General features: G+C 46.4%; 1 protein-coding gene across 1 annotated transcript in view; it reads left to right on the forward strand.

Moving 5' to 3' along the window:
* Positions 1 to 11,928, forward strand: part of rps6ka3b (ribosomal protein S6 kinase, polypeptide 3b) — a 50,521-nt gene that overhangs the window by 1,012 nt on the left and 37,581 nt on the right. The window contains exon 2 of the mRNA XM_042068542.1: positions 2,713 to 2,769. Within this exon, the coding sequence (XP_041924476.1) occupies positions 2,713 to 2,769 (57 nt within the window). The remainder of the gene's footprint in view (positions 1 to 2,712; positions 2,770 to 11,928) is intronic.

Here is an 11,928-nt window from a genome sequence, read left to right on the forward strand (position 1 = left end):
TCCAATATTAATGTAACGTAAGGCAACATCCACATAATATGGGACAGTCGACGGGTCAGCTATTAGCATGATGGCCTGTGCCTCCTGTACTAGAACTATTAACTTTTTTATATATTTAAATAGATTTTTAATATAGCGTGATAATGCAAAACAATTCCATATGAAAATTATGAAAAATTAAATGAAAAAAAAAAAGAAAAAAAACGGTGTCCTTAGGGTTACCTACAAGAAACTGATTGTGCAGCCAGCCTGAGTCTTGGGCGACCTTCATCTGGACCTTTTAACTTAGCGCACGGGTTTAATCGAGTTTCATTTATTGCCTCAGCTTTAAACCCACAAGGAAATGGCAGTAATTTGCTAAGGTATTTTAGATGCTTGTAGATTACGTTATCGATGCTTCTGACAGGTGTGCATGCACAAGTTGATGTGTGGATTGAGAAAAACATTTTGTGCAACATAGCCCATCGGCTAATCATTACATACTAAACATAACATTTCTGTTGGGACCACTTTCTCAGTCTTTTATCAGCTGTGGAAAGTGTAGTGGACGAATGTGGTATTGTATCCTCGGGGCATGCCGACAACAAAAGAAAACATCTGATGATCATCAGATGCAGTATGCTGCTCTCGCAAAGAATGTGGATGAGCATGTTGGACATCTTCAGCAGACCCGTGGACGAAGAAAACGTGTCTCGTTTTTAAAACAAACCGTTCATCTGCCAGGGAACCATGAGGCAAGAATGAGTGATTGCTACAGACGCGATGTGAACATGACCCTGTTCTGAATCATGCAATGAGTTGTGCAGAAAGTCACCCCCAACTAACGTGGCTTTGTGGAATGGCTCACCCTCAGCGCTTATCCAGGATATGATGTCACAGTGAAGACATTATTGTAGCCTCTTGGAAATGTTTCAGTTATCTGTCAGGTTAGACAGGTAGGGTCTCGCGCCAAATACTCAAGGCCGTGCGGGTGCGTTAGTTTTAGGCAACGTAGTAGTCATGGATCATGGAAGAAAACTCGCACACCATTGTTTGCCGTTGTCAGTGCAATGATGAAGGTCTGAGGACCGAAACGTTTGTCATCTCACTTGGTAGCACATTGGTTGATGGATTAAACACTTCGTTTATTTATTGTGTGGTGTGTGGAGTTTTCTTCCATGATTGACTACTCAGTTGTCTGTCAGACACCAGCTCATGGAGGACCCAACACACTGACATTGAAGCGCTCATGTCAGCAAATTCAGTGATATCCTCCTGGGAGCTTATCTGGAGGGCTCATTGGGCATTAGTGTGTATGATTCTACTCTATGATTAAGCATAGGATATCCAGTCTCTCTGTATATACTGTAGCCAGGGGTAGGCTGCTTAGGCTACATTCTGCACCGTAAATCTTCTATACGCCGCCGTACTGACTGTGCAATAATGCAGCCAATGTTGTTAAAAAATGGGATGAGCTTGGGTAATGGCCCAAGGAAGTCAATGTGCATCCTATGTAGTTATATAGTTATCACACAATCTTAATCTAATATCACACAAGTGTATTATCTAATTTATTAATCCTATTTATTATATTCTATCTTCTATTTGTACTTATGTTCTACTTCTAGCATTGCACTAGCACTGCTTGTCATTGTATGTGTGATGGTGTACGGGACAAATGAGCTTTGAGTTTCAATTTGAATCTTCATGTTCTTCAAGATGCATTTCATGCTGTCAAAGTCTGACCGCTGCGAAGCAGACCCATACAGTCCCATACAGTCGTTGTGGTTGGCTGTGGTCGTGTGACATTCAGCAGCTTTTGAAATAGACGGTTTGCGATTGTAAAACTCCTGGTCAGAAATGATGGAGAACTTGTGAGAAGGCCCCTGATGGTTAGCAAATCTCCCATGCAAGCACAGGAAGCATTCCCCCATAATAAACCCCTTTGCTTTGTACACACCTACACATGAAGACATGTTTCACTCGTTTCATGCTTTCTCAATAGATTACCATGTAGTGGGGTACGTGCTTTTTCAGAAACAGGCCTAGTCATGCAAATGTGGTCATTTGTATGATGATTTCCATCAAGTTATTTTCTGTAATCACTTTATTTTATGCCCTGTAACATTTGCATAAAAGCAGGCAGTACAGTGTCATCACAGACATACCAAAACCTTAAAATCAAAACCAGAATGCAACACAAGTGTATCCCCGTCCCGCATGTCTTCAGTGTACTGTAGGCTTCGTCTGTGTTAGGGCCTCGTCATTCTATCTGTGGAATCCTGAAGCATACCACATCTGGGGCTCCACCCTGAGCACGGAAACCAGAGCGTCATCAACCCCCCACTTTTCTCTGTCTTCTCGGAGTCGTCTCGTGCAGCCGCAGCCCCTGAGCCGTTTATAGAGTGTGTAAGTCGTGGCTGGGATGCGGTGGATGGGACGGTTCAGGACAGCTTTCGTAATTGTCGGATCAGTCCTTGACAGACACTGGAGGGAGTCACTGCGGTGCAGTGTGTGGTGGTAATCAAGAGGCCCAGCTAGGGTGTTGTTCATGGGTGTTGGGATTACCTTGGGTGTTCATGGCTCTAGAGAACAATTTGAATAAGCGTTTGGAAGAAGGAGGTTTGTGGCAGTTGTCTGATTTTAGGGGGCAGATATTTTGACATTCGTCTGTAAATATGTGACAAAAGTGATGTGTATTTATCTCTGTTTTCATGTCTGTATTTCATGCAGGATTCCCATCATGTCTTGGAGGATTCCATGGGGGATGATGACACTTTATCATGTAACGTAAGTTAGCTTGTTAAATCATAATTATCTCTATCCTCTGTCTACTTCTCATTCTCTCTCTCACACACGTGCGCGCGCACACACACACCCACCCACACACACACACACATACACACACACACTTTTTCTCTATCACTGTCTTTGTACTTCCATCATATGTCTCTCTCTTTCTCTGTTATTTCTCTCTCTCTTTGAGGGTTGTGCTTTAGTGCTTACAAACACACACACACACACACACACACACACACACACACACACACACACACACAGGGCTTAAAATTCATTTTTCAAAATGGGGGGGAATTCCCCCCTTAGGTTATTCATGTAGGGGGGATTTACACAATTTGGGGGGGAGGGTGGGTCGATTCTGATACCAAGTCAAGAATTGCGATTTCAATACTTCGATACTTTAAAAAAAAAAGTGTTTGATTTTGGGGCCCCCACCACCCTGACGTCATCAGTAATATATACTGTAGTGGGATCATTCACAACAGTGGACATCCTAGATTCTGCTTGACTCTCTCCACACACACAAACACACACTGAAAATGATAGCTTATGTGATATGTTTCTATCATATATTTTTGAATTCATATAGAGTGTATTTATTTAATAATGCATTTTTTAAAGTATAGCATTTTACTAGTAATTACTATAGTAGCTAAACATATTTAGTAATTTGAATGCCTCATATTGACGTTTAACCTATAACACTTAGGCATATCTTTAATGTGGTGTGTAGGTCCAATTGAGTGCACATTGGTGATGAGTAGGTGTAATTCAGTGCCTGTCACTTTAAGAAAATACCTGAGAGTAATTCTATGGAGTAATTAGCCCCCCTTCAACCTGACGGTTTTAGGCTGTAGTCGCTAGTGAATAAAAGTTGTGCATAGTGCGGTATGTGTATGCAAATCATTATGTTTTCTATGTCATTAGATACAATAAATGTTCAAAAAACTAACATGTCGAAGACAATCTTTCTGGGATCAAGTGTTGACCTGACCTGAGCTAGCAGGATAGTTACCAAGGAGCTCTTTCCAGATGTAAAAGTTTGCCATGGTAGCGTAGCCTATTTGCGTAAGCGCAAAGTGGTTCTCTCTCTCTCTCTCTCTCTGTCTCTGTCTCTCTCTCTCTCTCTCCGTGTGTGTGTGCGTCTGCATGCGGCTATGTTCAATTCAACTCGGTAGTTGATCAGTCCGGTCAATAGCACCGCATTCACGCCACTTAATGATTAGGCTATATTAACGTCATCAGACAGGCTGTAAAAGTGTATGCGGGAATTTCTCGCATTATGATGGCTAGAGTTGCGGGACTTGAACAAATTATGCGCAATACCCGCAATCCCGCAGTGAAATTTAAGCCCTGACACACACACACACACACACACAGAGCAATCTGTATATTATGGACAGTGCATATAAAAACACACACAAATCTTTCTCTGTTATTTCTCTCTCTTTGAGGGTTGTCCTTTAGCAGGCCCGCACACTGTCCAGTTTCTCTCTCTCTCTGTTTGAGGGTTGTCCTTTAGCAGCCCCACACACTGTCCAGTTTCTCTCTCTCTGTTTGAGGGTTGTCCTTTAGCAGCCCCACACACTGTCCAGATCAGCAGGGTTTTCAGCCTCTTGACAAATGTCAAGTTGTTCTCTTCAGGAGATGCACTAGAGTTTCAGAGAGCTACTGCCTAGTGAGCCTGGGCATCAAGCATGCTTGTGCCCCTCTCAAGTAGTTTGAAGTGTGTGTGTGTGTGTGTGTGTGTGTGTGTGTGTGTGTGTGTGTGTGTGTGTGTGTGTAAGCACAGTCCCTTTTCAGATTTGTGTGTGTGGTTTTTTATATGCACTCTCCATAATATACAGATTGCTGTGTGTGTGTGTTTGTGTTTGTGTTTGTGCCTTGTGCGTGTGTGTGTGGTTTGTTTATATCCACACTTTAGAGACTGTGTCTGTGTGTGTGTGTGTGTGTGTGTGTGTATGTGTGTATGTGTGTGTGTGTGTGTGTTTCCTTGCTGCCTAGCCAGATGGTGATAAATGGACAGTATCGATCGTGAGATTCCTCCAGAGAAGGGCCCTGCTGTCCTGATGACTGAGCTGCTCAGACGAGGGAGCCACACATGGGCATCATTATGGAGAGAGGGCCCGTAAGCCCACATGGGCATCATTATGGAGAGAGGGAGAGGGCCCGTAAGCACACATGGGCATCATTATGGAGAGAGGGCCCGTAAGCACACATGGGCATCATTATGGAGAGAGGGCCCGTAAGCCCACATGGGCATCATTATGGAGAGAGGGCCCGTAAGCCCACATGGGCATCATTATGGAGAGAGGGCCCGTAAGCACACATGGGCATCATTATGGAGAGAGGGAGAGGGCCCGTAAGCCCACATAGGCATCATTATGGAGAGAGGGCCCGTAAGCACACATGGGCATCATTATGGAGAGAGGGCCCGTAAGCCCACATGGGCATCATTATGGAGAGAGGGAGAGGGCCCGTAAGCCCACATGGGCATCATTATGGAGAGAGGGCCCGTAAGCACACATGGGCATCATTATGGAGAGAGGGCCCGTAAGCACACATGGGCATCATTATGGAGAGAGGGCCCGTAAGCCCACATGGGCATCATTATGGAGAGAGGGAGAGGGCCCGTAAGCCCACATAGGCATCATTATGGAGAGAGGGCCCGTAAGCCCACATAGGCATCATTATGGAGAGAGGGCCCGTAAGCACACATGGGCATCATTATGGAGAGAGGGCCCGTAAGCACACATGGGCATCATAATGGAGAGAGGGAGAGGGCCCGTAAACACACATGGGCATCATTATGGAGAGAGGGCCCGTAAGCACACATGGGCATCATAATGGAGAGAGGGAGAGGGCCCGTAAGCACACATGGGCATCATTATGGAGAGAGGGCCCGTAAGCCCACATAGGCATCATTATGGAGAGAGGGAGAGGGCCCGTAAGCACACATGGGCATCATTATGGAGAGAGGGCCCGTAAGCACACATGGGCATCATAATGGAGAGAGGGAGAGGGCCCGTAAGCACACATGGGCATCATTATGGAGAGAGGGAGAGGGCCCGTAAGCCCACATGGGCATCATTATGGAGAGAGGGCCCGTAAGCCCACATGGGCATCATTATGGAGAGAGGGCCCGTAAGCACACATGGGCATCATTATGGAGAGAGGGCCCGTAAGCACACATGGGCATCATTATGGAGAGAGGGCCCGTAAGCCCACATGGGCATCATTATGGAGAGAGGGAGAGGTGTAGGGCCCGTAAGCCCACATGGACATCATTATGGAGAGAGGGAGATGGCCCATGAGTCCATCTTCCTCATGGACACTGATGTACTCCTCTTCCTCAGCTATGAATTGTGTGGAGCCAGACATATGAGCATCTGTCTGTAATGTGGCCATACATATGAGCATCTGTCTGTAATGTGGCCATACATATGAGCATCTGTCTGTAATGTGGCCATGCATAAAGCATCTGTCTGTAATGTGGCCATGCATAAAGCATCTGTCTGTAATGTGGCCATGCATAAAGCATCTGTCTGTAATGTGGCCATGCATAAAGAGTTTGTTCATTTATTCAGTTCAGCTTTGGAGGAAACTTTATTTCTTTCTGGCATCAAAGTAAAACTTACTTCTACTATTCTCTTCCATCAAACCAAAACATACTCTCTTATTCTCGCTTTTGTCAGTAAAGAAAAATAGTTTGTGCACATCTTTGTTTACATTAGGGTGTCCCAGGAAATAGCTCATCACTGAAACCACGTTGTCTTCAAGCGATGACTGCGGGTTGAACATGATGCGTGATGCGTGCATCCCACTGACATCACAGGAGATGAGGTCACCGAGGCCGAGATGGCTATAGGAGCCGCAGTGGCGTGGGATTTCTGACCGCCGCAGTGGCGTGGGATTTCTGACCGGGCTCTTCCTTCTTTAAAGGCCATTGATTTTTAAATGCAGGAGGAGATGGCGTATGGATCGCACTTACGAGGGAAAGCGCAGCTGGCATTATGTTACATCTCCAGAGTGGTCTATTAGCTTGTGCTGAAATATATACGCAAAACAGACACACACACACACACACACACACACACATACACACACACACACACACATACACACACACACACACTGTATACATGCACATACATATTATTGAACATTTGAAGCAGTGTTGGTAGTTTCGATAAAGATGGTATTTTTAGGGCTTAAGGGTGAAATTGTGTGTGTGTTTGAGCTGTCTGATTGAGAGGGAACATCCTGTAGTGGGGCCTCACTCACACACACACACACACACACTCACTCAGCCTCTCCGTTTCTAATTAGGAAATGCATGTTTGCGGAAGTGAGCAGGTCAGCTGGTGTGTGTGGGGCTGAAGCGGAGAGTGATGATGACTCATGTAAAGGGGAACTAGGCAGGTTTTGATAACCGCTTGAAGACATGTCTGTTGCGGAAGTAGTAATCAGGGTGACGATATGAAAACTCAACGGCAAAATACATACAAAGAAAAGTAAACTCAATTCGACTCACAGCCTCCTATTCTGAGGACAGAAATGGACTCAAAATGACGGAAATGGATTCAAAATGACAGGAAATGATGAAATGATCAAAAATAAGCAGTGTCTTTGTGTGCCTCTCCAAAATGGATCCCCTTTCCCCCTCATTCTGTTTATATTTCTCCCACTCAACAATGTCGAGTAAAATTAGAATGCAAGCAGCTCCAGGAAAAAGTGCGTGTCTGCCTCCACTCTGGAGTCTGAGAGGTGTCTCAGTCGCAGTAGTGGCTTTTTAGCCCTGGGATCCCTCGTAATTGCTTGAAGGCTTTGTGAGTGCTTTGTGAGTGCTTGTAGTGAGAGGGTGATTGAGATGGCGTTGTGGCGGTGTGGTTAATGAGTTGGAGGGTGATAAGCCTATCTCATCTAAAAATGGCGTCTTTTCCATTTTGCGACGTTAAGACGGATCGCTACTTCCGGTCATGCAGAGCACCATTCACGGATGGCATTGTGGCGGTGTGGTTAATGAGTGAGAGGGTGATTGGGATGGGGTTATGGGCCAGGCACGCGTGCGTGATACGGGGTTTAATCAGGCACGTTCTCCAGCTCACCGATGGGAAAACAGGAAGGGGTTTGTGTAGGTGGGGACATTTACGCCTCACAAGCCTGTGTGGGCTAAGTTGTTTCTCTTGAGTGTGACGAGTCATTTGCCTCTGAAATGCCTTTTTTGTAACTTGGGTTGGAAATTGCACCACGACTGACTAGTGCACAGTAGAAGTGTTTTCTCTGATGGCTAGAGATGATTTGTCTGATGGCTTAAGGCATGAGCACAGCCTTCTGTAGGCCAGTAAATTACCACTGTGTAAACTACTATTACTCTGTAAACTACTACTACTGTGTAAACTACTACTACTCTGTAAACTACTACTACTGTGTAAACTACTACTACTGTGTAAACTACTCCCACTGTACGCCATTGTGCTGTAAAACAGGTCCCTGTGTGTGGGCCTGTAGCACAGGTAGCACAGATAGCACAGGTAGCACAGGCAGCACAGGCAGCACAGGTAGCACAGGCAGCACAGGCAGCACAGGTAGCACAGGTAGCACAGCTGGCCAGGTGTTCTTTCAGGACGTCTAGAAAAGAAGTGCTCCGGGTACATGGTGATGTTAGTACAGCACACACACGTCCTCAGGCAACACACACACGTCCTCAGGCAACACACACACGTCCTCAGGCAACACACACACACGGTTACTACAGCACACACACGTCCTCAGGCAACACACACACGTCCTCAGGCAGCACACACACGGCAGCAATGCTGGTCAGGTTGGCAGGTTGGCCCTGAGTCAAGGATAAATGGAGCTGCCAGAAACATGTTAGTCAGGAGCACTGAGGGAGAAGCACAACCAAGCTCTACTCCACCTGCTGTCATCACAAGGAACGCAAGCAATCAGCTTTTCTCATAATACACCATGCACAGTGGCCCATAATTCACCACACACAGTAGCGTTTAGGCCCATAATGCACCACGCACAGGGGCCTTGAGGCCCTCCGGATCCACAAAGGGGACTTGTTGGGTTGGCTAACTTGGCTTTGTAGATTTTATTGGAGTTCTTAATAGCATCAGCCTTTGGCCTGACGTGTGTGTGTGTGTGTGTGTGTGTGTGTGTGTGTGTGTGTGTGTGTGCTTGTCTATCTACACTCTTGTGTCAGTGTGAGAGAGTTCTGTGTGTGTGTGTGAGTGTTTGGCCCTCTCTCTGTAGATCCCTGTGGCAGATGGTATTTAATCTTCTCTAGCCATCTGGACTGACTTTCTCTCAAATCTGTAACACCCCCTCATCTCTCTCTCTCTCTCTCTCTCTCTCTCTCTCTCTCTCTCTCTCTCTCTCTCTCTCTCTCTCTCATCCCCTCCCTCTCTCCTTCTGTCTCTCTCTCCACTGTGTCCCTGGAGTCAGGTGTCTGAGAGAGCCGTGAGGCATCACACTCTCCTGTTCGCCTTTCACTTCTGCTTCAACATAACCACCTGCCTGTTAGCTCGGCTTAGATTAGTTCTTATTTACACACAAGTCCACATGGTCTGCACACACACACATACACACACTCGGACAGAACCCGGTCAGAACCCCTTGAGGATCAATAAAGTATCTATCTATCTATCTATCTATCTATCTACCTATCAACCTGCGTCAGGACTCCCACAGAAACCTCAGTGGAGAGGAGACGAGCCGAGAGGCTGGGAACAAAAGAGAACGTTGAGTCATTGGTCTTATCAAAGGTCATGAGGTCAGATACTGTGAGATCATATCCACAATGTCTGTCAAACTTGCTGTCTATTTAATGGAATGGCCTTGTGGATACTCCACAGTAAGGACAGGTGTATTTGCTCATATTTACATTAAATTAGGGAGACAGGACAGGTGTGTTTGCTCATATTTACATTAAAAACAATGTAGGCTGCCAGCGGCGTATGAGTCAGGCTTGTAAAACACAAGAATAACGGATCTTGTAGTGCCCACTCTTGAGTGGGCACCATGCTGCCCGCTCCTCTCCCTCTCTCCTGTGGCATACCGCTCCTCCCCTTACCTGCCATCGGCCAGACGGGGCCGCGATCCCCCACCAGGTGCCCAGCACCCTCCCTGGAGCCAGGATAGGCCTCGTCAGTGCTGGAGAGGCCTCGTCAGTGCTGGAGCCAGGAGAGGTGTTGTCAGTGCTGGAGCCAGGATAGGCCTCGTCAGTGCTGGAGAGGCCTCGTCAGTGCTGGAGCCAGGATAGGCCTCGTCAGTGCTGGAGGCTGGAGAGGTGTTGTTAGTGCTGGAGCCAGGATAGGCCTCGTCAGTGCTGGAGAGGCCTCGTCAGTGCTGGAGCCAGGAGAGGTGTTGTCAGTGCTGGAGCCAGGATAGGCCTCGTCAGTGCTGGAGAGGCCTCGTCAGTGCTGGAGCCAGGATAGGCCTCGTCAGTGCTGGAGGCTGGAGAGGTGTTGTCAGTGCTGGAGCCTGGAGAGGTCTCGTCAGTGCTGGTTAGTGCTGGAAGCTGGAGAGGTCTTGTCAGTGCTGGAGGCTGGAGAGGTCTCGTCAGTGCTGGTCAGTGCTGGAAGCTGGAGAGGTCTTGTCAGTGCTGGAGGCTGGAGAGGTCTCCCTTCTCTCCCCCGTAATGAGGCCGCAGTGCTGAGCCCCAGCAGGAGTGGCGGGGGTGGGGGGGGGAGATCCCCGGGGCGTCGTTGGGCTGAGATTGGAGTGGAATGGAGACCTAATGTTCCCTAATGGCCTGCAATCAATAGAGTGGGGGGGAGTTAATGGTAATGTTGTGCTTTCTTCGCCTGATGAAAGAATGCTGATGAAGATTGGAAGATAATACTTTGGGTACACACACACACACGCACACATATAGCAGGACAGACCGAGAGAGACCTAGAGACAGACACACACACACACACACACACAAACACACACAGATAGACATTTCACACAGGAAACAATGAAGTCTGACTTTCTGCGTAGCAAGATCCAGATCAGAGTATGATCCTCTTCACATGAACGAGGGCCTTGTCTCTTGTCTCTTGTCTCATGTCTCTTGTCTCTTGTCTCATGTCTCATGTAGTCCTCCATTGTGCGTCTGCCAGAAAGCCTGAGCTCTGCGCTCCCCCATCCCACTCACACGGGGAGCAAAGGACTGAGTGAGGGAGCCCATAGTGTCATATCGCTGCCCACAGATCAGTGTGTGTGTGTGTGTGTGTGTGTGTGTGTGTGTGTGTGTGTGTGTGTGTATGTGTGTGCGTTAGGGGTGGGCGATATATATCGTCTGCGATAATATCGTGATTGTTGTTTTAACAATGTGCAAATTTACATTATCGAGTATTTAAATTACACTCGAATTCACGCATTGAAACCCCATACATTCACTAAATCCAGGAGGTGTATGCAAGAGAAGCCCCGTTGCAGCAGAGCAAGTGTCACATGATCCCTAGTGGGTCCACGTTGTCACACGCAGGTCTAATGTTTATTTTGTGTAGCGAGATCAAGACGTAGCCTACAAGGGATTTTGTGCAGCTACTTCTGTTCACGTAGCATTGATGAGACAGTCCTTTTTTCTTACATGGTATTATATGGAGAGAAAACATTTGCCTTTGAGTATTTTAGTAGTCAGTTGTAAACAAAGAACTCTTCTCATGTAACCCTTTTGTAAATGGACTAAAGTTCGCTCTAAATATCTACGTGTATCGATTATGCTAACCGTTAGCATCTCTATGGGATTTCTCATATACATTAGCCATAAGCTAACGCATTAGTTTCTATTCTGGAACTTGGAATGCTAGCCTACATGATTTCTCTTAAACAAAACATCGAAGGGAATAACTGAGATGTACCCTGTTGGTCTGCTTAGTTTTACAGTGAATCCTAAGTAAAAGTTTTTGAAAGGAACTTCAGCTTCAGACTTTCTCTTGAGAAACTGTTTGGCCTAGTCATCTTCTCTAATGTAGCTGGCTAGACCATGTCATTGCCACACACACAAGTGGGGGCAAAATTGGAAATGTGTCATAGAGTGACAATTGGTTGATTTGGTTAAAAAGTCACAGGTTAGGTTATTGGTTATTATTGTATTGATGCTATTCATAAATAATGAGCTGTAAAGTAACTCAGACTTTCACAATT

Source organism: Alosa sapidissima, chromosome 17 (assembly GCF_018492685.1).
Source record: "Alosa sapidissima isolate fAloSap1 chromosome 17, fAloSap1.pri, whole genome shotgun sequence".
NCBI classification, from domain to species: Eukaryota; Metazoa; Chordata; class Actinopteri; order Clupeiformes; family Clupeidae; genus Alosa; species Alosa sapidissima.